The following is a 27,179-nucleotide window of genomic DNA, read 5'->3' on the forward strand; positions in this document are numbered from 1 at the left end:
AAACAGTAATTAGAAGAAAGAGTCCAATTAACAAATCTGAAATGATAATTTAAATATTTAATATTAATTTTGCGCTGTTATTAAAATAATTCATAAACCACGTTATAACTTATATTTTAGGAAGGTCCTATAAGATATTTATGAACACAAAACATTTTTAAATTTATAAACAGTAATTAGAAGAAAGAGTCCAATTAAGAAATACGGTTATCAAAAACAATAAAACTAAATTTTTCACACGAAATAGATGCAATTTATCTTCATAATTCATTTTGCAGTATGTAGCCAGCTGCGGTAATTGTTTCNATATTTAATATTAATTTTGCGCTGTTATTAAAATAATTCATAAACCACGTTATAACTTATATTTTAGGAAGGTCCTGTAAGATATTTATGAACACAAAACATTTTTAAATTTATAAACAGTAATTAGAAGAAAGAGTCCAATTAACAAATACGGTTATCAAAAACAATAAAACTAAATTTTTCACACGAAATAGATGCAATTAATCTTCATAATTCACTTTGCAGTATGTAGCCAGCTGCGGTAATTGTTTCTACTTTATATTATTTCTACTTTCACCTTCATTAACGTACAAGGAGTACAATTTCGCATCGAAGAAATTATTGTACTTCATTGCGATTTGTGGTATTGTATTCAGTGTATGAACGAAACAGGAGATTTGTATCTAGCAGCGATTTACGCATTCTACGTATATTTTCCTCTTCTGTTTGTATCAGCCCCTTTATTCATGGATCTGGATTTGCTTCTTCTTATGTCAATTATGGTCATAGCTGTAGTATTATTCATTGTCAGTTTCATGTTTGCTTTCTCTCTTTCGAAATTCACTTCGACGGTAAGTAAATGATAGTTTGACTAAGAAATTCATTAACATTTACAGTATCAAAATAGAATATTGTTTAATGTAGATTTATAGCAATTTTAATGACATAAATCGATTTTTTATGGCGTACTTTTCTCTTAATTATAAATTAAGGGTAAGATTTATTCATTTTGTATCTATAATAAATTTTCATAAAATTTATATTCGTAATTAAATAAAATATTTGAAGAGAATTTTGAATTTATCTGCAACAGATGCTGGATTTCATGAAGAGATTCGGGAGATCTGTCATTGGAATATCAATCGCTGGTTTCTTTTACGGAAATAAAAAATTTGCAATTAGAATAAGTGATGACAATTATCATAAATATATAAAGGTTTATGTAAATTATTTAAATGAGTAAATTTTTTTCAGATGATCAGCGCTGTTTATTTTTTCCTCTCCACACTCATACAATTATTAAGCACTGCAAAGGAATGCAAAATGATGTATAAAATTGACTCTTATGTAAATAAAACAAGCAATTAATGGTTAAATCATCAATGAATGTAAGAATAAATTGTGTATGTAATTTCCTCTACCAAAAAAAATTTATATCTTACGTAATGTTCTTTTTAACCCCTTCAATGGTAACTTTGTTGTTAATGCTCTTTAGTTTCATTTCTTGTAATATACTGTGTTGAACTTACAGAATCTAAATTTGAATGTGTATTTGGAGTTTACAATGCTAAAAATGGTAATTTACACATAATCCGAATGGTGTCTGGCCCAATTGGGTCAATGCTTCATACTGTATTCAGGTTTTATATATTAAACTACATTATACACTAAACAATGTTTATTTATGCATCATCATATAAATATTTATCTTCAATTGAGTATTATTCAATACTTAATTAGAGATTATATTTTTAATGAGAAGAAACAGTGATACCTTTATGTAGATATTATACAGCAGGGGTGGCCAACTTTTGTGTACATAAGATCTACTTTTTATATTAAAATGCGTCGCGATCGACTTGTTGTCGTAGGCATAGTCTAAATGGAGAGGGGGTGGTGTGAAATACATGCTATGTTTAAATAGGTAAGAAAAGCCACAATTTAATTTAAAACATGAAGAAAAGGTACTTACTTTCAAAAAGAAGGAAAATTGAAACAACGTTATCACTACTTCACCCTTCCTCTTTCTACCGTGTCCCGACCACTCTGTCCTTCTTCTCGCCTTTCTTTTTTTCGGTTTTACAATTCTTTTTCTAAATTTCTTATTCTTCTTTTACAACTGTACACAAATGGACAGCACATGGACTGACAAAACTGGGTCTGAAGGAGGATGCAGTGATCCAATATCACTACAGTTGCATTTGAGCGTTATGTTCGGTTACAAGTGTAACACTTTAATTCAAGATATCGTGAGCGATTGACCAAAATTGGCTTCGCGATCGACTTGTTGGCCACCCCTGTTATACAGTTTATTTTGTTTATTGGTGCGTAATAATAAATAATATACGCGTCTCTCCAATACCTGAAAGGGAAACCGACTTTATTTAAGTCTTCAAACTGCAAATGAAAATACCTGAAAAATGCATTATTTGACATTTTGTAGAAATACATATGTTTTCCCTTTCATGTTTCCCTCTCAGCTTTCCAATTAGACTTCCGATAAATAATTGATATGACGATGTACAGTACAACGCGTACACGTGGGTTCAGCATGCTCGATTCATCTGTTTTTACCAATTATAACATCATTAATTAGTCATTAAACAGAGGGGTCACATTTTTCAAATTTCTCTATATGCAAAAGTAAATGAATTCATAACGATTACAAAATTTTTTAAGAGAAATATAAATAAATACAGTGATTTAAAGTGTGCAAAGATGAAATATTTCACGTAATTATTGACAAATGTTCTTGAAAACAAATCAATTTACGATTTGTAATCGAACTGGAGCTTTATAACAATGAAAGTGAACATTTAAACATTGAATCTCTTTTGGTAAAGAATTTCAAAATTTTTTATTGTGTTATAGATTTATATAGAATAAATGAGATTAAGTCAGAAGTAAAGATGCACCGATTAATCGGTAAGTAATCGATAATCGGCCATATCGGCCATTTTCCCGATTAATCGGTATCGGCTTTTTCCCTGATTAATCGGCTTTAATAATCGGCCAATTTTGCATATTAATATTTTTGTTAGAATGTTACATATAAGACTAGTAATAAAAAATAATAAATTTCTCTTATATATGTGAAACTTTTTTTTGCCTTTTGAAAAACTTCAATTGAGGTAAGAAAGATTTCGATAACAGGAACGTTTTAAGGAATACAAATTACATAAAAAAATAAGAAATATAACGAGAGGGCGCTAATTAATAAATCAAAATGGAAGCTGTACCTCGTCTTCCTATGTTATCGTGTGAATTGAAACAATCTCCGCCTGAAAATACCGAATTTGAATACGCCTTAAAAAAGGTAAATAACTAAACTACGAAACTTTACCATATCATACATAAAACAAGTAAATAAATCTTATGTAAATTGCTTATTTGTAAAATGACGCTATTAAGCACCGACCATTCTCAAACTATTAAAACAGAAATATAAATATTTTGTAAAGTGAATTTTGAAAGATAGTGTGAAATTACTCGTATTAATTGCTCGTGTTTTTGGACAACGTAATATACAGAAGACATTGTTTCGAAGATGAGAAAGCAAATTGTTCTGATATAATAGGCCTAGATAAACTTTGAATATTATTTCTTCTATTTATTTTATAAAAATCCTTATTAAAATATTGAAGATATATTTTAATCTTTAATCAATTAAATTTTCTTAGATTTTTGAAAAAAAAAAAAAAANAACAAAAAATATTATGTCATGGCTTTAAAAATATAAAATTACAGATATTGACTACCAATAATAATAATAAATGAAATGTATTATTAGTCAGCCAAAATACTTGTAAAGCCACTATTATTGATTTCTAATTTTAATCAAATTATAAGAATAACCCACAGTAACCAGAAATGTAATGTACTTTTTTACAAACCTTCAATATGAGAAGTTTAAAAAAAAAATGTGATTATAAAAATTTATAGAAACAAGATTAAGAGCTATGTTTAAGAATAAAGAATTCATTTTGATGAGTTTACTTATTAAAAGGATGGCATTCATATTAGGCATATTTTCATTTTAAGACTATTTTTTAAACTGTGAATAAATGGAATAAAGTTAGTCTGTAATGAATTTTTTTTCATGTGAATACATCTTTAAATGTGGTCCAGTTTAGAGGGAGGTCTGTATGAAAACTTGAGCAACCAAAAATATGGCAAGATATGTTGTGCTTATTTCTTGTAAACTATAAATTATGATGTAATTATTTAAATTTTGTTGGATAGAAGGTTTATGTCTGAATCTAAAATAGTGGGTATTGAGGGTGTGCAACAGTGAGGGGACAGTACACTGCCCAAATCCCACACACCCTTGCTATTTTCAGTGTTCATAGCAATGGTGTGTGGGATTTGGCAGTATATACGTATCTGGAATTTAACCGTATGATTATTATTATTACTCATTTCAATGCATTTTTAAAAGTATATTCTTACGACATTTGATAAGTAGTTTAAAATAATGGCACTTAGAATGTTGGGTGATTTTTGTCGTCTCACATTTGGCTTTTGCGTTTTTTATTTTTTAAACGCATGTGTATTTAAATTTTATTTTTTGTTATCTAAATTTCCAATTGTGTTAAGTAAAGTGTATAGAGAAGCTGAAAAGAGTTGTAATTCTTCCTTATAATAATTGAAATTTTGACACACTATATTTACTCTGTTTATTTCTATATTTTGATACTTTAACAATCATAACTATATATATATATATATATATATATATATATAAAATATTTACAAAAATTACATTACATTTGTTATATACAGACATTAACTTTAAAGATTAAATAGCAACTTCAAAATCTAATTAGAGCTTCACTTACCAGCTGTTGGAATTTTTGTGTCTACAAAATTTTTAATTTTATCATTCTCCTCTATAAAACAGATTAAACAACATTAGTATAAATTCAAATACTTTAAAATTAGATTAAAGCATTACTAACCAGGTGTTACAGCTTTTGAATCCTTAAAATTTTCAATTTTTTCTGTATTTTCTTGTATTCCTAATTTATTTTCTAATGGTGAGTTATCCGGAGTAATGGTGTTTGTTTTCAAATTTGGTTTTGCTGAAAATAAGATATTCTAATTAAAATTTTATTTACATCACAGAATTTCAATTATTATATACCCTATGTGTATATTCTCAAGCCTAATAAATTGTTATCATTATATTTTCACGCTTTAGTTAAATATTACATAAAATTTGTTGTGGTTTTGTACTAGCAACGCTTATCAGTCGATTACAACTTGTGCCTGCATTCTTGTATTCAAATTATAATACAAGAATGCATGTATAAGTTGTAATCTATTGTACAGTACATTACATTTTGATCTCAGCTGTTGTACTGAGTTATTCTATAAAGCTATCATTTGACTTGAAAATGGACAAAAATATTTGTCGTCATTAAAGGTTCAGTGAAGAAACTGTGCAATACTATTGGGTTGTTTGGAAAGTAATTTCGTTTTTTTATTACTAGAGGAATTAGATGTATTTTTACCAGCCAATTTCATTTTAAACCACATTTTCATTATATATTTTGACAGCTGACATTTAAAGGCTTATTTATAAAAAATTTTGTTTGATTCTGTACAATTTTTTTTTCAGTGTCCCATCAAATATGGAAGATCGAAAGCAACATTTTCAGCATATTTTGCTTTTTTATTACCAAAAACTCAAAATACTGTTCAAGCAAGAAAAAAATTGTGGTACATGTATGGAGAAGATGTGTTGAAAGACAGTGCCAAAACTGGTTTACAAAATTTCATTCTGGAAATTTCAATATTGAAGATGCACCACATTCTGGATGGCCAGTTGATGCCAATGAAAACAAAATAAAGGTACCAATTGAAGCAAACTGCTAAATAACACATGAAATCACTAAGAGATTAAATTTGTCAAATTGAACCATTTATGATTACTTGAAACGAATTGGTTTCATTTCAAAGCTAAATATATGGGTTCCACATGTTCTTAAAGAGAGATGATCTCTTTGGTGGGATTTTAAGGAAATTTTTTTTTTGAGCTTTTACCAGACAATTTAACAATTGATTCAAAAGCGTACTGCCATCAAGTAAACAAATTGAGTAATATCATCAAACAGAAAATGCCAGAATTGATCAACAAAACAGGTTTAGTATTTTACCATGATAATGCCAAATTTCACACAAGTTTGGTAACTTGTCAGAAACTGTTACAGCTTAGATGGGATGTGTTATCACACCAATCATATTCGCCAGATCAGGCACCCTCAGATTATTACTTGTTCCAGTCTTTACAAAATCTTTTAACTGTAAGACATTTACTTGAAATGAAAATGTCAAAAATTATTTGAATCCGTTTTTTGTAAGTAAACAACAAAACTTTTATAAATGTGGAATCATGCTACTAACAGAAACGATGGTAAAAGGTATTTGATCAAAATGGTCAATATATAATTCAATAAAATATTTATTTAGTTATTAAAAAATAATNCCTAACCTAACCTATTCTAATAAATTACCATAATTATTACCAACCAAATTATTAGAATAGGTTAGGTTAGGTTAGAACGTGCGTCCCCACTGTTTCCTTTTGTTTGCTGGAATCAGAGATGAGCCACCATGACGGTATACGTATCTGGAATTTAACCATATGATTATTATTATTACTTATTTCAATGCATTTTTAAAAGTATATTCTTACGACATTTGATAAGTAGTTTAAAATAATGGCACTTAGAATGTTGGGTGATTTTTGTCGTCTCACATTTGGCTTTTGCGTTTTTTATTTTTTAAACGCATGTGTATTTAAATTTTATTTTTTGTTATCTAAATTTCCAATTGTGTTAAGTAAAGTATATAGAGAAGCTGAAAAGAGTTGTAATTCTTCCTTATAATAATTGAAATTTTGACACACTATATTTACTCTGTTTATTTCTATATTTTGATACTTTAACAATCATAACTATATATATATATATATATATATATATATATAAAATATTAGAAGTATGTTTGTTTTTAGCTTCTTAGCTTAGTAGCATTATTCCATGCTCATAAAAGTTCTGATCTTTGCTTACAAAAAACTGATCCAAGTGATTTTTGACATCTTCACTTGAAGTAAATGTTTTACCATTTAAAAAATTTTGTAAAGACCAGAACAAGTAATAATCTGAGGGTGGCAAATATGGTGGGTGGGGTACCACATTTCATCCAAACTGTAACAGCTTCTGACAAGTTACCAAACTTGTATGAAGTCTGGCATTATCATGGTGGAAAACTACACCTTTTCCATTGATCAATTTGGCCTTTTCTGTCTGATAGTATTACTCAATTTGTCCAGTTGACAGCAGTATACTTTTGAATCAATTGTGAAATTATCTGTTAAAAGCTCAAAAAAGAAAAAATTCCTTAAAATCCCATCAAACGGAGAGCATCACTTTATATCAGCTTTCAAAGTGCTTTGAACTGGCTCATCTCTTTTACTCCCATGATCTCTTGCATTCAAAATTGTTATAAACATGGCCAGTTATAGTTTGCTTTAACAATGGATCATTTTCTTGACATTTGAGAAGAAGCAAATCACAGATGTCAATGCGATGGAGCAAATCTCTTTAAGAACATGTGGAATCCATATATCAAGCTCTGAAACAAAACCAAGTCGTTTCAAGTGATCATAAATGATTGAATTTGACAAATTTAATCTCTTAGCAATTTCTCATGTTGTTATTTGGCAGTTTACTTAAACCAATACCTTTATTTTGTCTTCATTAGCTTCAGCTGCCTTCCAGAATATGCTGCATCTTCAATATCAAAATTTTATGAACCAGTTTTGGCACTGTCATTCTGTCAACACATCTTCTCCATACATATCACACAATTTTTTTCTTGCTTGAACAACATTCTTAACTTTTTGGTAATAAAAAAGCAAAATATGTTGAAAATGCTGCTTTTTTTGACTTTTCATATTTGATGGGACACAAAAAAAAAAAAAAAAAAAAATTGTACAGAATCAAACAATAAATAAGCCTTGAAATGTCAACTGTCAAAATAAATATAATGACAATACAATTTAGAATGAAGTTGGCTGTAAAATACAACTAATCTCTCTGGTGGTAAACAAAATGAAATTACTTTCTGAAGAACCCAAAAAATACAGGTTTTTATTGAAAAAGATTTAGTGAGTCCTAAGCAGAATCTGCTAGTGAGAAGCAGAAAATTCAGGAGGTAAGAGGGAAAAAACACATGAAGTGCAGTTATCTGATGATGATATGGAGTGGGACTCTCCTTCCAAGAAATAACATTCCTTTCCTTCCACTTCCTGTTTAATCCATTTTCTATTGTTTTTTATGGAAACATTTTTTTTTGTTTTAGAACAAATTTGACTATATACTAAATAGGCTTTCATATATCTTTACTGTTTCCCATTGTAAAGATATACTGTTTATACACTATATGTTACTATTTTTTACAAATGTTAAATGGAATTCTCATTTACCAATTTTATTACAGTAACTAATTTACGTCATTCGGTTGGTGTCTTACTTTATTACAGTAGCCCCTTGTTATATCATGCTTGTTGGGAGACAAAAAAAAAGCACAATACTGTATATCCAGAGGCATGATATAACAAGAGTACTAAAAATTCTGGGCTTTTACTAAACAGATTATACATGCTACTGAATCTCTATCTCTATTCTTTCATCAGCAAGTGTTTGATATAAAATAAGCTTAGTTTTGCAATACAGAATTTTATTTGTGGTTATATCATATTAATTTATGTTTACATAAACACTGATATCATGAACCCCCATTTAGCATTATTGTTTCCTTAACAATGATATATAAGGATAAATACTGTTGATATAAAAACAAAATATCAGTTGCAGTTTTATTATACAGTAGTATATTCCATAATAAATTGCTTATTAAAAATTTGTGTAATTTATATTTTTCAATAAAAATTATAAATACGGTAATTGAAAATTTAATAAATAAATATTGAACATATAATAGAACATCAAAACTTATAAAATTACAGAGTTAAAATTCTCTAAGAAGCAAAATAAAGTTACTACTGTAAAAATATTTTAGAACTCTGTTCAGAAATAAAGAAATTTAACTGATGTATTTGTATATAGTTTTGTAAAATAAACTCATGACAATGACCATTGGATTCCATTGTCTGTCCTGGAATCATTTTATTTCATTGTCTGTCTGTTGTCACACGACAACGACACTATTATGCAATAAATTATACGCAAAAAATTCTATGGAAAGCCTTTCTTTTCTTAAGATCAAAAATATGTGAGCTAGAAAAAGCTCTTCCAAAAATATGGGAAGAAGAGAAGGAAATAATTTTATTGTTGCTTTTGATAGTGCATGAATAAGATGTAATCAGATTGATTGACATAATCAATTTCCTTCTCAAGAGGTACGCCTTAGTTGCCTCCATGACATAGTAATCTGGACTAGGTGATCCCAGCGACATTGACCATTTCAAAGCCTGAATCCCAGACTTCATTGACAAGAATCGAGTAAGTTTCTTTTTTTCTCTCCATGTTGGTCAAGCAGCCGAACTAACAGTTAATTTAAATAATCTCCTCTATACACATTGTAAAATAAACGACTTACTTCTGCTGTAAACCAAAACTGTGCTTATTTCAAAATATTTTCACAAACGTTTTCGAACTTAGTTCTTCTTCAGGTAAATAAAATGGGTAGAATCGATGTTATTCGAAATCTGAACGCATTGTTCTAAGGAAACTCGCACAATCATCGTGTTAAATTTGCACATGCTCTGTAGATAGAAGGATTGCTTTTGGCTTCTCAAGTGTCGTAAATAAGAGTTTGCCATGCTACCGATAAGGATAGTTCATCCTTATTGTTTATACACTTATCTTCTCTTGCTGTTTTATAGATATATATTGCTTCCATCCAGCGCAAATGGTGTAGTAGCCGTGTGGTGTAAATTATCTTTGCCTCGTCAAATACAGCTTGTATGTCAGGGTCCGTGGCATATTGCGCCAATGCTGTAGTATATCTTTTATGTAGGATGTCCACTTTGTGTTCTTTGATCCTCACCTCCAACAATCTTTTTGTGGATCCCACGTATACTAAGTCTTTATCACACCTATGATCTTTTATAGGGATCCTGTATACACCTGCTAATTTGTTTTGGTGTGGAGTGTCTTTTGCATTATTTAGCATTCTAAATATAGTGGGACATCTTCTAAATATTAAGGAGGCTTGTTTTCTTTTGGCAATCTCTTTATAGATTTTCTCTAGGTATGGATTGTAAGTAATTAGGATTCTGTCTTTCTGAGCGTTACTTTGTTGCCCTTGTGGTTCTGTTTGATCAGTTCTTTGTGAATGCATCATTTTTTCTATCCTTATGGCTATCCTACTATTATATCCATGTCTTTTGGCCATGATATTAATGGTGTTGATCTCTGTATCCAGTGCCTGCGTTGTCGATGAGTGGGTATATGCTCTATTCACCAAGTTATTAAAGGCTGCTATCTTATACTGCCATTGGTAACATGAATGCGCAGGGATATACAATTGATCTGCCTGAGGTTTTCTGTATACCTTTGTGTTGATAGAGCTTCCTTTCACNATTAAAATTCATATATTACAAAAGATCAATAACATGGATTAGTCATTTCATGGGGATTTGGAATAAATGTAATCAGTTTGTATTGTGTGTGTGTGTGTATCATATATATGTAGGCCTACAGTCAAACCTTGGTTTTCAAGCACCTCATTTAATGAACAGAATTTCAAACTCATAATTGCACTGGTTTACAAACAAGCTACTTAGCAAGCCGACCATAGATTAGAGAGACAGTTGGTCAATTCTCTATACTTCCCAGGGAAGGGAGAATGGGCCTAGTGCCCCTATTAATGAAATTGATCAAAACGGATGAAGTGCAAAGCTTTGTTGAAAGGTATCACCCTGATAAGGCAGTAGCAATCATGTCATTAACCTTTTCAACGACAATGTTATGTCTCACTTCCATAACATTGTCAAATGTAGACAAAACCAAATTTCACTTAAACCAATACCTTTATTTTGTCTTCATTAGCTTCAGCTGCCTTCCAGAATATGCTGCATCTTCAATATCAAAATTTTATGAACCAGTTTTGGCACTGTCATTCTGTCAACACATCTTCTCCATACATATCACACAATTTTTTTCTTGCTTGAACAACATTCTTAACTTTTTGATAATAAAAAAGCAAAATATGTTGAAAATGCTGCTTTTTTTGACTTTTCATATTTGATGGGACACAAAAAAAAAAAAAAAATCTGTACAGAATCAAACAATAAATAAGCCTTGAAATGTCAACTGTCAAAATAAATATAATGACAATACAATTTAGAATGAAGTTGGCTGTAAAATACAACTAATCTCTCTGGTGGTAAACAAAATGAAATTACTTTCTGAAGAACCCAAAAAATACAGGTTTTTATTGAAAAAGATTTAGTGAGTCCTAAGCAGAATCTGCTAGTGAGAAGCAGAAAATTCAGGAGGTAAGAGGGAAAAAACACATGAAGTGCAGTTATCTGATGATGATATGGAGTGGGACTCTCCTTCCAAGAAATAACATTCCTTTCCTTCCACTTCCTGTTTAATCCATTTTCTATTGTTTTTTATGGAAACATTTTTTTTTGTTTTAGAACAAATTTGACTATATACTAAATAGGCTTTCATATATCTTTACTGTTTCCCATTGTAAAGATATACTGTTTATACACTATATGTTACTATTTTTTACAAATGTTAAATGGAATTCTCATTTACCAATTTTATTACAGTAACTAATTTACGTCATTCGGTTGGTGTCTTACTTTATTACAGTAGCCCCTTGTTATATCATGCTTGTTGGGAGACAAAAAAAAAGCACAATACTGTATATCCAGAGGCATGATATAACAAGAGTACTAAAAATTCTGGGCTTTTACTAAACAGATTATACATGCTACTGAATCTCTATCTCTATTCTTTCATCAGCAAGTGTTTGATATAAAATAAGCTTAGTTTTGCAATACAGAATTTTATTTGTGGTTATATCATATTAATTTATGTTTACATAAACACTGATATCATGAACCCCCATTTAGCATTATTGTTTCCTTAACAATGATATATAAGGATAAATACTGTTGATATAAAAACAAAATATCAGTTGCAGTTTTATTATACAGTAGTATATTCCATAATAAATTGCTTATTAAAAATTTGTGTAATTTATATTTTTCAATAAAAATTATAAATACGGTAATTGAAAATTTAATAAATAAATATTGAACATATAATAGAACATCAAAACTTATAAAATTACAGAGTTAAAATTCTCTAAGAAGCAAAATAAAGTTACTACTGTAAAAATATTTTAGAACTCTGTTCAGAAATAAAGAAATTTAACTGATGTATTTGTATATAGTTTTGTAAAATAAACTCATGACAATGACCATTGGATTCCATTGTCTGTCCTGGAATCATTTTATTTCATTGTCTGTCTGTTGTCACACGACAACGACACTATTATGCAATAAATTATACGCAAAAAATTCTATGGAAAGCCTTTCTTTTCTTAAGATCAAAAATATGTGAGCTAGAAAAAGCTCTTCCAAAAATATGGGAAGAAGAGAAGGAAATAATTTTATTGTTGCTTTTGATAGTGCATGAATAAGATGTAATCAGATTGATTGACATAATCAATTTCCTTCTCAAGAGGTACGCCTTAGTTGCCTCCATGACATAGTAATCTGGACTAGGTGATCCCAGCGACATTGACCATTTCAAAGCCTGAATCCCAGACTTCATTGACAAGAATCGAGTAAGTTTCTTTTTTTCTCTCCATGTTGGTCAAGCAGCCGAACTAACAGTTAATTTAAATAATCTCCTCTATACACATTGTAAAATAAACGACTTACTTCTGCTGTAAACCAAAACTGTGCTTATTTCAAAATATTTTCACAAACGTTTTCGAACTTAGTTCTTCTTCAGGTAAATAAAATGGGTAGAATCGATGTTATTCGAAATCTGAACGCATTGTTCTAAGGAAACTCGCACAATCATCGTGTTAAATTTGCACATGCTCTGTAGATAGAAGGATTGCTTTTGGCTTCTCAAGTGTCGTAAATAAGAGTTTGCCATGCTACCGATAAGGATAGTTCATCCTTATTGTTTATACACTTATCTTCTCTTGCTGTTTTATAGATATATATTGCTTCCATCCAGCGCAAATGGTGTAGTAGCCGTGTGGTGTAAATTATCTTTGCCTCGTCAAATACAGCTTGTATGTCAGGGTCCGTGGCATATTGCGCCAATGCTGTAGTATATCTTTTATGTAGGATGTCCACTTTGTGTTCTTTGATCCTCACCTCCAACAATCTTTTTGTGGATCCCACGTATACTAAGTCTTTATCACACCTATGATCTTTTATAGGGATCCTGTATATTCTTGCTAATTTGTTTTGGTGTGGAGTGTCTTTTGCATTATTTAGCATTCTAAATATAGTGGGACATCTTCTAAATATTAAGGAGGCTTGTTTTCTTTTGGCAATCTCTTTGTAGATTTTCTCTAGGTATGGATTGTAAGTAATTAGGATTCTGTCTTTCTGAGCGTTACTTTGTTGCCCTTGTGGTTCTGTTTGATCAGTTCTTTGTGAATGCATCATTTTTTCTATCCTTATGGCTATCCTACTATTATATCCATGTCTTTTGGCCATGATATTAATGGTGTTGATCTCTGTATCCAGTGCCTGCGTTGTCGATGAGTGGGTATATGCTCTATTCACCAAGTTATTAAAGGCTGCTATCTTATACTGCCATTGGTAACATGAATGCGCAGGGATATACAATTGATCTGCCTGAGGTTTTCTGTATACCTTTGTGTTGATAGAGCTTCCTTTCACTATGATGTTCATGTCGAGAAAATGAACTTGTTTGTCGCTCTCCTGTTCGAGGCCCACAGTTAATCCATACGAGTTGTTATTAAATGCCGCTATGACTGCCGTCATGTCAGGTGTAGATTTCCATAATATGATTATATCATCCACATATCTTTTGTATGTAATAATATTGTGGAGTAGGTCCGGCAGTACTTTCTGTTCTAGGAGTCTAATTATTAGTTCACATAGATCTCCTGCTATTTGGCTCCCCATTGGTACCCCTCTTTTCTGTTGATATACCTTGTCTTTGAATTGAAAGAAAGAATTGTAGCACAATAAATGCGCTAACTACATACCAACAGACTGCCGAAAATCTATCGGGCTAGTTCTATGCTAATTATTAAATAAATTACGTAATCAATTTGGCACTAGAGGTAAGCGTTAGGCGCCATCTCTTATTAATATTAATAATTATAAATAAATTAATTAATTTAAATAATTTAGAACCGCTGGGAGAATAATTAAATAAATTAAATAAAGAACATTATGTTAATTTAAGCGTACAGAAACGTTGCAGTTGNTTTTTTCTCCCAGCGGTTCTAAATTATTTAAATTAATTAATTAATTTATAATTATTAATATTAATAAGAGATGGCGCCTAACGCTTACCTCTAGTGCCAAATTGATTACGTAATTTATTTAATAATTAGCATAGAACTAGCCCGATAGATTTTCGGCAGTCTGTTGGTATGTAGCTTTATTATATATCGGGTTTGATGATGTTTATATAAATGCGCTAACTCTAGTATATCTTGATGGTGGTTACTGTCCCCAATTATATTTATTAGCAAATCTCTTAATGCACAGAAGGCAGGTGGAAGGAGTAAAGAAGGGTATATATAAGGATTTAAAATCTAGCACAGTGAGGTAGTGTGGAGGTTATTAATCCGCTTGAGTAGAGCTATGATTACTTATGTTAAACTGGTATTCTTCTAAATGTGGCGCTATTATATAGTGCATTTTCTCTTCTAGTTTGCGTGTTGGAGCCCGAATCTTATCTATTAAAAAATAATGTATTAATTTTTTTTCCAAACCTGTTTTTAATTAAATACAGTGTGTGCAAAAAAACTTACCACATTTGAAGATCAATAATGAAAAATTTGTTCAAGATATTCTAAATTTTATTTCATCATATCAAAGAACACGCAATACAGTTTTTTCAGCTGTTTTTGAAAAGAAGATCTTCCAAATAGCAGCCATTGTTATTGATGCATGCCTGCAGCTGATTTCTGAATTCCACTAAGACCCAGCAGGTTATTTCAGGAGGAACAGCAGCAACTTCTTGGTGAATAACATCCCTTAAAGCATCAAGAATTTTTGGTTGATGAGTGTAAACTCTGGATTTCATATATCTGAGAGAAAAAGTCACAGTGGATAAGATTGGGTAAACACACAGGCCATCCAATATTGCCATACCTAGATATTATTTCTCTGGAATATTTCTCTTAAAACCTATAGTAATCTATAAATCTAAGATAAAACTATAGCTATAAGCCATAGTTTTATGCTTTCTCCTTTGAAGCAGTAAGATCCCACAACATGAAAATGGGCAATGGTGCACCACTCAGTAAGATATTCACTGCACAAAAGTCTTTCACATAATATTTAGGGATTATTTTTCCCCAATAATGGAAATTCTGCTTGTTTATAAATCAACTCAAATGAAAATTAAATGAAAACTCGTGAACTCTCATTCTGATTGCTACATATGAGTACAGCATCTCTTGGAATATATTGAATAATGTTCTCATATAACTCTCTGCAGTTTTCCCAGTCTATAGAACTGAGTTCTTGTACTGTCATCTTTTTGTAGGGATGAAATTGCAGTTCCTTTTGTAAGATTCTTCTTAAACTGGTATCAAAAATTTATAAAGTAGAAGCATTCGTACACATGGAACATCTTGAAGATCACAAAAAGTCCCTGACAACTTGAATATTCTTAGGTGGTGTTTAGATGGTTTCTCTTTAGAGCTGAACATGTTGCCTTAAAATTATCAACCAAAAGCAGAATGGTTTTTTGGTCTGGGATATCTTTATTATGACCAATGGTAAGATTATTTTGGAAGGCTCTTTGTATAGTGATCACAGAGTTGTTTTTGATAAATGCTTCAATAGTGAATGCATGATGCTCAACTGACAAGTCATGTGGACTACTGAAAATGATACAGGATGTGCTACCAAGAGACCCCAACAGCACCACTTAATCATCTCCACAGTTGGTGCTGTACAATGACCTGCCCAAATGTAGCTGCTTTTTTTGGCACACACTGTATAACTTATCAGTTACAAACATTTAAACAAAAAATATTATGTCATGGCTTTAAAAATATAAAATTACAGATATTGACTACCAATAATAATAATAAATGAAATGTATTATTAGTCAGCCAAAATACTTGTAAAGCCACTATTATTGATTTCTAATTTTAATCAAATTATAAGAATAACCCACAGTAACCAGAAATGTAATGTACTTTTTTACAAACCTTCAATATGAGAAGTTTAAAAAAAAAATGTGATTATAAAAATTTATAGAAACAAGATTAAGAGCTATGTTTAAGAATAAAGAATTCATTTTGATGAGTTTACTTATTAAAAGGATGGCATTCATATTAGGCATATTTTCATTTTAAGACTATTTTTTAAACTGTGAATAAATGGAATAAAGTTAGTCTGTAATGAATTTTTTTTCATGTGAATACATCTTTAAATGTGGTCCAGTTTAGAGGGAGGTCTGTATGAAAACTTGAGCAACCAAAAATATGGCAAGATATGTTGTGCTTATTTCTTGTAAACTATAAATTATGATGTAATTATTTAAATTTTGTTGGATAGAAGGTTTATGTCTGAATCTAAAATAGTGGGTATTGAGGGTGTGCAACAGTGAGGGGACAGTACACTGCCCAAATCCCACACACCCTTGCTATTTTCAGTGTTCATAGCAATGGTGTGTGGGATTTGGCAGTATAACTTTGGTTGTGAAGAGATAGGACATTGAAACTGTTGTTGATTTGTAGAGAATAGAATCTACATATTATTAGCAATAATAACTGATAAAATAAAGTTTGTAAAGTTATAAGCCAAAAACTGTGAGTTGAAGAAAATTTCATAATGTTGAAGAAATTGCAAAGGAAATGTGAACAGAAATGTAAGAAAAGTATATCATTGAAAACAAAATTCAAAAGGAATCAGAAAAGTCCAAATCAATTAATGCCAAATGATGTAGTTTGTATAGATAGCATAAAGAAACTGGCATCAATGCCAGTACGAGTACTTTGAGTGCTACCATTTCAACTGATGGATATTGACATAGATAGAATATGATAACTTTGAAAACATAAACAATTTAATGAGAAGAAATGACAATATTATAGTTATGGTTTGTTATGAAGAGTTTGTAAATAGTGGCAGTGGGCTGATGTCTGTTACAAATTAGTATTTGTCAAGAATGAGTTGTAATGTTTGTGATTGCTTTTGGTTTATTAGGAAAATTGTATCAATATGATTCCAGATACTAACGTACCCATTATCCTTACCAGTGATTTCAATGTCAATGTTACTCAAAAAAAATCACTTATAAACAATATGCAGTGTGAGTTCAACTTGAAGTACAGTACATTTCTACATTGCCTACTTGTAAGTAATAGATTACATCCATGTTGCAATTTATTATGTCAAAGAGAATCACAATACTCATTGAATGACTGGAAGTCACTCACTCACTGACATGAAATACTTAGAAAGAAATAGATTTCTAGACAAAACAAAGTAGTGCAGTGAAATTTGTGTTTTGGCTTTAAAAATGTATGTTCAAAGATATTTCTACATTATTTATTTTATTTTCTGCATTTACTGAAAGATGTTACTAGATTGTGTAAAACATACACTTTAAGCAATTAATTTGTTTTATTGCTTTTTGTGAACTTTGTAAATTTCTTTTTACTGGATATTTAGATATAACTGAAAGAATAAATCTGACTTGATATGTTAACTTGATTGATGTGGAGTGCTGTTTCAGCTACCATAATCTACGTTAAAGATATTTAGATTTGTTTTCTGTAAACTATTTTATTTAAATTAAATTTTAATGTTACTCATTGAAAAATTTGTTTATAGTATTTGAAGTGTTGTTATCTGAAAATTAATAAAAGGTTTTTTATAACAAGTTGATAAACATAGTTATATTTTGTAAAATACTTTTTTCATTATATTAATCAAAACATGTATTTGTATTTTTAGTGTTGTTTTCTTTTATTTAATACCTGTGCTAACGTAGAAATGTATATTACATATATATGTTATCCTCATTTTCATAGCTGTACATTTTCTTAGAAATATATTCTTAGTAATTAAAGTTTGATATTATTTAAATATTCAAGCAAACTTTTTACTTTTAGTACATTCACACTCATTATCACGAAGATCCTGAGAGTTACAATAAAGAAATTAAAGATTTGGAAGCATTGAGGCAGGTAAGTCAAACAAAACTTTGTACTTACAATTTTTGAACTACTGAAAAAGAATTTTAATTCTTGATTATGATATTTTATAAATACAGTTGATTCTGCTTAATTGGGACACATTGGGACCTGACTAATTTCCTTGATTAAGCAGCTGTCCCAGTAAAGCAAAATTTAAGGAATCAAAAAAATCTGATAAAAAAAATGAGTTATAAAGAAAAAACCATTTATTGGAAAATATAATTAGAATTCAGTATGCACACTTATATGTATGATATATATTTGTAAATAACTTCAAGTTTAAAGATAACATATTAAAATATAATCATTAAACTAATAATGAACAATTATTTTTTCATAAATTTATCAAGCATATCTTGATACATTTTCTTTATACTCTGCAAGTGGACAGAATCAGTGAAGGCATCCAGTGCAGAAATGGGACATCCTTAATTTCCATCTTGCAGAAAATATTGTCTTAGTGCAAGAATAAATTTTCTGGCTTCTAAGTCTATATCTTCTTCAGTTTTAGGGTGATTTTTCTAAAACAACATGTTCAATAATAATTGCATCTACATAATTCTTATTTTTATTGTAACATGGAAAGTTGTTATTAATGTATAAAAATTTTTTGTGATTTCTAACATTTTGTTGTTTTTTCGATTTCAAATGATTTCACTATTATCAGTTATATCTTGCTCTTAAAATCATAATGGAAAATGAACAATTATTTATTGTGACATCGTGGCAATGCCAAGCGGCAATTTTTAATTTATTTAATTTAAAATATATGCTCAAATTAGTACTGTAGTGTCTTGCTCCTTCACATCATACTTTTCTGTTAGCAATGGAGTTGTGCCTGTCATCTATCAGTTAGATAGGTGACTGGCAGGGAAAAATTTTTGAATTGAAATAATGTGACTTTTGCTTTGCATAAGAAGTTCATATATAGTTAATCAGGGCCTACTGCCCCTAAGCTTTCCATATCTGGTCTTGAATTTTTTTTATCTAACACTGTTCTCAAGATTAACCTGTCCTACGTTGATCCCGAAAATATTTGTGTTGACTTCATTGACCTGTGTGGGCGATCCTGAATATTTCCGTGTTTACATCAGAACATTTTTGATACTAGATGTTGCTTTGCATCACAATTTTTATATTAAAACAAACTTAAAATAACATTTTTTTTGTTTTTATATTATTCAATATATATATTTTGTTTGTGAAACATAAAAAAATAATTTTTTACAATACAGTAAACATGATTATTATTTAAAAAAAAAATTTAGGCTTAACATCAACGAAAATTCAACATGGCATCACAGGCAACAAATAAAAATTTCAACATCGAATAGGTTAAGGAAAGACAGATGGATGGACAGACGACAGTGGGAATTTATAGGTCTACAATTTTTTCAAATTGTGCTACAGTGTATTTTGCTTCAACTACCAGCAGCATATTGTATTGCTTGTAAAATAGTAACCTTGGAATTAATCTTGTCTGCTTTTGTAGATGATATTTTCTTCAATTGGTTTGGTTTGGTTTATTTGGTTATTACAATGTGACATGTGGGCAGTCTGCTGAGAGATGCCTCCCAGGAGGACTTTCTACGGGAAACTGGCCCTATTTAGTTGTTACAAATGTGAAGAAAACCCAGAAAGCTACATATGGCCAGCCTGTTGACAAACCTACAACTAACGACAAGTATTCTGTGATTTTATCCACTTGAACTTGGCCACTGGTAACCATTTTCTTCAATTGCTTCAAGGATGTGTTATATCAGCCTTCTGTGACACAATGTTTTCAGATTTTTTATGATTCCTATATGCAATTGTTATATCAAGGGCAACAAGTAAATAGTTTCCTATTAAATAGTCTGTTATCCTATGTATATGTGTAAATAGTTTACATAAATAAACAGGTATTATCCTTTTATAATTAATTGGTCAAATTGGCTTGATTGAAGTCTTGAGGTTGCAAAACGTCCTGATGATGGGATGGAGAGGTTTCAGCTAGGTTTGGTAGAGGCTCCTTGATGATACAGTTTACTATTACTAGTATTATATTTTATATTACTAGTTTACTAGTATTACTATAAAATGCTCGTTGCTAAGGCGTCTATAGTGAATGGCGGACAAATGGATCGGTGAAAGGGCGGTCTATTAGCGAGAAGAAACTTAAGATGAATGTCTTTCAAACATTACATGACGATGAACAGCAAAGTTGTCCAAGAGCAGCAGAACTGTTTTTGACTTTTTCTGCAGTTCTACATCTCAGTTCATATACCATTTCAGAAAAATATTGGAAATCATACATGGATTATTGTTGGCATAATAATCAACTGGTAAACAGTTGATTCTAAGAGCTTTAAAGCACCAAAGCTGAGCATGCTTTCCAATGACTAATAACTTCTGTTTATCAGCAGCACAATATTGTAATGTTTCCCTTTTTTTTTTTTAACTTGACAATACTTCATATTTATAACTTAGAGCTGTCTTGAACAGCATGGTAAAATAACCCTGTTTCATCTATCTGCCCTGTAGACTTGATCAGGACTCATGAATTTCTTCAGCAATTCAAGAGCAACTTTCCATCTTTGGCACTCATAGTATCAGCACTGGTTATTCACCGTGTGCCTTCTTAAATTTTATTTCATGTCTGGTTTTCCATCACAATAACCAACCACATTGTGACCAAAGGGTCGGCACTAGATTGGCGATGGCAATTTGTTCATTCATGTGTGAGCAGTCAGATTCGGGAGGTTGGACATTTGAGAGATAACACAGCCAAAAGAAGTGCACACCACAACCTAATTATAAAAGAATAATAACTGTTTATTTATGTAAACTATTTACACATATACATAGGATAACAGAAAGTTTTGTTATAGCTTTTACATAGTGTCATATAATGGATAAGGCTTATGTAGTGTAACATAATTGATTAGGCTTTATACTAGTAGGTACTGTTTTAATGTGTTTCTAGCTGAGAGAGAGAGAGAGAGAGAGCTTACATTTTTACACGTGATGCTAAATACCTTGATCAGTCGAATCAACTTGATTGAAGTCTTGAGGTCGCAAAACGTCCTGATGATGGGGTGGAGAGGTTTCAGCTAGGTTGGGTAGAGGCTCCTTGATGGTACAGTTCACTATAAAATGTTCATTGCTAAGGTGTCTAAGGGGAACAGCAGTCAAATGGATTGGTGAAAGAGCTGTTGAATGGATCAGTGATGGAGCATGTTTAAACTACACTCACATGAAAAGGAGTTGGATTGGCTAACTCTCGTTGTTGGTTCAATGCTATTCTTTTATTTTAAGGGTCCTCCCTCTTGATTTTGATGCCCTTTTTAGACAATGTTAACTTTTTTGACCAATAGATGTTTTTCAGGTTAAAGTTCCTAAATTCCTGGGAATATACACATTCGGAAGATGTGTCACCTTTGGAAAGGAAGTGAATCCGGGGGGGGGAAATGTGATCACATCCTTCCATTTTTTATTAAGTGTTGGAAAAATATTTCTTTATATAATATGAGAAATTTAAGTGTTGTTCTTAAATAAATTTATATACTTTATTCTGGTTAAATAAAATTTTCATTCCCTCCTGGCTCTCACACACGTATCTGTAGCTATGAAATTCATATGACCCATCTTTGTAGCTAATTCTTCTGATTTGGTTTTTAACATTGGTCTATTAGTATGTACTCCTCTTTGCTGCATATGCTGTCCTGATAAAGCAGCTGAATGTCCCAAGTAAGCGAGGTAAATTGGCCTTATATTATCTCTTGTTTCCGTCATTCAATATATGTCCTAAATAAATGGCAGTTCCAATTAACCAGAATGTACTGTATTCCATTATGAAAATCTTAAAGGTTAGTTGTACTAATTTGTAATTACAGTGGAACCCCGGTTAACGAACGTCCTGGTTAACGACCAAATCGGTTAACGAACTTTTATTTTGCAAAAATTTTGTCTCGGATAACAAACAAAATTCAGATAACGAACGTAACGGTATTTTGTGTCAAATTTTAGTTGGTGTTAGGCATGCGCGAGTTAAGCATTGCTTTTCCGAGTGTTTGTGCTATACTTCTTTTTTCAGTTTTGTGATTTATATATTTAATCAATATGGCATCCAAGAAAGAAAAAAGTCATAGTGGCAATAGAAAACGACAACGCAATATAAACGACAATGCGCTATCGCATTTGAGAAAAATTTTGATTAAAAGAGTAAGACAATCAACTTTAGATCAATTTCTTGTTTCTTACGGAAGAATTTGTTTCTTTGTTAAATTATGGCAATGCAACACTTGGGCGATTTGCCTAGGGGGAATGCCTTCTGGGAGGTGTTTTTAAGGGAAACTGGCCCCTATTTAGGCGTTACAGACGTGGAGAAAACCCGAAAAACTCCACGTGGCCAGCCCGTCTGAGCGAGGTGTGAATCCACGAACGAACTCCCCGTGTTCAGGGTACTAAGATCGCTTAGCCACTCGTTGGCTTTCTTACCGAAAGAGACTTCGACTCGAAGAATCTTCCGATGAAGTGCTACCCGTTATTTTTTTGAAGGGGATTCCCCTTCTAAGCATTAAGGTTCGTATATCTCCACTTTTCTGCCACCAACTACAACAAACGAAAATATGTACAGTGCTATTTTATTAAATAAAGTTTACATGTTTGTTGCTGTAATGATAGATACTGTACTACGTTTTCCTATATTTTCATCAAAGAAAATCTACTGTGTATTACAAATAAAATCACAAAAATTTCGGAGACAAGAACGGATTAATTGCATTTGCATTAATTTCTATGGGAAAAATTGCTTCGGTTAACGGATTAAGTTCGTTAACCGGGGTTCCACTGTATATTGTATAAAAATTACTGTTACAATGACTTGATTTTATAACTCAAAAGTCTATAAAGAAATAATTAAGATTTAAAAAGAAAAACATCAAGAATCAAGACTTCAGTCAATGATGATTTTCTGTATTTTCTTCTGTCTTAAAGATTCACAATATTTTAGAACTTGTTTACCATACTTTTATTCAAATATTTGCATTTATGACATGTTTTGGCTTTTTTAAAAGAAAAAAGCCCTCCTCAGACTGTTTAAAAAAGGAGCATTAAATTAATTAATTCAAATTTTATAATTTTATAATTAGTCAAGCTCAGTTACAGTAAGCATAAGAGGACAAAGTGAGTTTGCTCATTTTAATCATTAAATAACTAGATAAAGTTTGGGGAGTATGGTGTAATTAATGACTAAATGTAAATAACTTTTTTAAATAATCAGTCCCTTCCTCATATATGTCTTACAAATTAAAAATATTTACAACTATTTATTAATAAATTATAGTGAGTAACAAACACAAACTATAACAATGATTCTAAAACTCAAGTTCAGGCTAACTTGATATTCTTCATGATAGGGATGCTAACAACTTTGTTATTTGGCAGCTATTCACTAACAAATAATATCAAATGATTAACAAAACACGTACAAATGACCGACAAATACTTCATAAAAAAATTTTGAAGCACCAAGTTGGAGAACTAATTTGATATTGGTAATAAAATTAATCTATTATTTTTTTTATAAATGACATTATTATAGTAATAATATGAAACATACAGTAAATTAAAATTCATGCATCTGAAAGATTTTTGACTTTTTCATGAATTTGGAGAAACTTTTTTATGAGGAACATGTTTGTCATTAAACAAGATTGAAAATTGAAGGATAAATGTTAAAACAGAACATGAGAGAAATCATAAAACACTCTTAACATAGTTTTGACAATTCAGTAGGCAGGTTCATTCAGATAAGAATAGTTTTCCCCACTCATTAAATATTATACAAGGCAAAAATTTGCTTGTTATATCTATGATGAATATTTATATGAAAATGTCTTAATTGAAAAGGAAATAAAGATTTGCTTGCAATAACTGTGAACTCATTACAATCAAGTTGGACTGTATTTACTGAATATTCTGACATACAGTTCTTTTCAATTCCATTAAGGTTCAAACATTAAAATAAAATTAAAACAACACTTCTAAAATTGGGTATACAAATAAATATTTTACAGAGTGTATACACTGTCAAAACTATCCTTTCACCTAAACCTGCTCATTTGGTAGTTCTAAGATACATCATAAGAATGGTGTATTTTACATCAAACACCATTATGTATAAGTGCTGACATCTGTTAATAAATATGTTCTGATATAAATACTATTGTCTGTTCACGTATTTTGTGTTTTCTTCCATAATTGGTCAATTTCTGTATATAAATTATTCATTTTTATTAATTTCTGTATCATTGTAAATATTTCCTGAAATATTTCCTGTGCATGCAGAAACTTCCTAAAGGACTTTTGGGTTAATTTGATTGATGTTTTTTTTTATGAAATACTCTAATATATCTGTATAAAAGTTTAGTACTTCATTCGTAACTTGCTTTTCTAGTTTTTTTTTATTTTTTCAAAGTATTGTTGAAATTTTTTAAGAAATTAAAATGTGACAAGGTCCTAATTTTACAATTTTTAAGAAATTTGTAAATAATTATTATGTAAATTGACTGGGACAGTTTCAAGAGAAATCTACTACATGGAGAAGATAAAGCTCTGTGTTTTTTTTTTTTTTTTTTTTTTTTTTTTTTTTTTTTTTTTTTTTTTTTTTTTTTTTTTTTTTTTTTTTTTTTTTTTTTTTTTTTTTTTTTTTTTTTTTTTTTTTTTTTTTTTTTTTTTTTTTTTTTTTTTTTTTTTTTTTTTTTTTTTTTTTTTTTTTTTTTTTTTTTTTTTTTTTTTTTTTTTTTTTTTTTTTTTTTTTTTTTTTTTTTTTTTTTTTTTTTTTTTTTTTTTTTTTTTTTTTTTTTTTTTTTTTTTTTTTTTTTTTTTTTTTTTTTTTTTTTTTTTTTTTTTTTTTTTTTTTTTTTTTTTTTTTTTTTTTTTTTTTTTTTTTTTTTTTTTTTTTTTTTTTTTTTTTTTTTTTTTTTTTTTTTTTTTTTTTTTTTTTTTTTTTTTTTTTTTTTTTTTTTTTTTTTTTTTTTTTTTTTTTTTTTTTTTTTTTTTTTTTTTTTTTTTTTTTTTTTTTTTTTTTTTTTTTTTTTTTTTTTTTTTTTTTTTTTTTTTTTTTTTTTTTTTTTTTTTTTTTTTTTTTTTTTTTTTTTTTTTTTTTTTTTTTTTTTTTTTTTTTTTTTTTTTTTTTTTTTTTTTTTTTTTTTTTTTTTTTTTTTTTTTTTTTTTTTTTTTTTTTTTTTTTTTTTTTTTTTTTTTTTTTTTTTTTTTTTTTTTTTTTTTTTTTTTTTTTTTTTTTTTNTTTTTTTTTTTTTTTTTTTTGGTTGAAAATTTTTTAAAGAAATTAAAGTGTAATGAGATTCTGTTTTTTACAGATTTAAAAAAAAATAAAATTTGTGTTGATTCATTAAATTCATAATAATTTTACAAAAATTAAAAATATTTTGATAATTTTTTGCTGAATTTTACTGATGTTATTCAAACAGACATGAACATTGTAGCCAGAATATGCAGAAATTTGCAGAAGCATTTTTTGTCTTTCATTTTAGAATTCATTATCATCTTAAAAAAATATTTAATTGGATTGAGTTTTTTGCAATCGTTTTGGATCTGTTAAGAACTTTTTCTTAACAGATTATAATTTTATATTAAGTTTTTTAGCTTCACCTACCTACCTGTTAAAAAATTTTGTGACAATTTAAGCTGTTTTATAGATATAGAGTAAATATTTCAGTTTACAGTTATTTTTAAAATTAAAAAAGTTCTGAATCTTAGTATTTCCCAGGAAATAACAACATTTCCCTTTCTGAGAAGTCCAGAATCAGGAAATTTGAGAAATTGTGGTAATAAGCAATTTGTGTAACAGACTTTTTCACTGATACCATTAATATATTGTTATTTTGTATGTATGTGTAAGAAGCTGGTGGTGACTGCTTTTAGACGCCCTTTTTTCGACGATGTTTCAATGAGGACTACTCACTGGGTCAGTGGATGGATGGTGGTTGTTTCATGTGATTTAAATCATGTTTCCTTTGCTCAAGTGGGAAGGGTTAGTGGGGTCAGCGAAACACGAGATAAAGCATCCATTAAGATAACTCAACAAGTTTAATGTTAAAATAAAGGATTATGAGAGACTTGATGCAATCAGTCTACAGATAATTAACATTTGCCTGGTTAACCCTTAACTGGTTTCGTAAATTTTACAATCATAACTGGTATCATGGGGGCTGCGCAGCCCCCAAGCAAAATTTGCCTTTAGAGAGCAAGTTTAACAATGTGACAGTTTAAAAGAGCATAAATGCTAAATGGAACCCTTCTTTAGTATAATCAACTTTTATTTATTTATATAATTTTCTTTACTTAATTATTACAAGAAATCACAAAATTGTTACAACTTTTGGTGTATGCTTTTTTTAACAATACAAAAATCTACCCTATTGTAAGTTTTTACCAAAGATATTTTGTTTTCTTATTCTTAAGAAACTAATCTTATAAAAAAGTATCTCTTATAGCCTCTAACTATCATTTGTTAAAAAACCACAGATAATATAATCACTTCTATTTTTAACACTCAGGATCATTTTAACGCAATTACGTAGTTCAGTCTTGACAGTTATCACATAGTATTTTTGTAGTACTATGCACTTTGCAAATAAATTTCAAACAACTGTTGCACTTAGTAGCATATTTACCATCTTTTTTTCCAGCACAAAATGACAACATACTCTTTTCAGGAGATTTCGGCT

The 27,179-nt window shown here is 29.6% G+C and overlaps 1 protein-coding gene across 1 annotated transcript in view; it reads left to right on the forward strand.

Moving 5' to 3' along the window:
- The first annotated feature begins 3,195 nt into the window (after nt 1-3,195).
- LOC111625284 (tyrosine-protein phosphatase non-receptor type 23-like) overlaps nt 3,196-27,179 on the forward strand; it is a 25,788-nt gene continuing 1,804 nt past the window's right edge. Inside the window, exons 1-2 of the mRNA XM_023368389.1 lie at nt 3,196-3,322; nt 18,361-18,435. Of these exons, the coding sequence (XP_023224157.1) occupies nt 3,233-3,322; nt 18,361-18,435 (165 nt within the window). The 5' untranslated portion in view covers nt 3,196-3,232. The remainder of the gene's footprint in view (nt 3,323-18,360; nt 18,436-27,179) is intronic.

Source organism: Centruroides sculpturatus, unplaced genomic scaffold (assembly GCF_000671375.1).
Source record: "Centruroides sculpturatus isolate CEXI.00-Female unplaced genomic scaffold, Cexi_2.0 scaffold221, whole genome shotgun sequence".
Lineage (NCBI taxonomy): Eukaryota > Metazoa > Arthropoda > Arachnida > Scorpiones > Buthidae > Centruroides > Centruroides sculpturatus.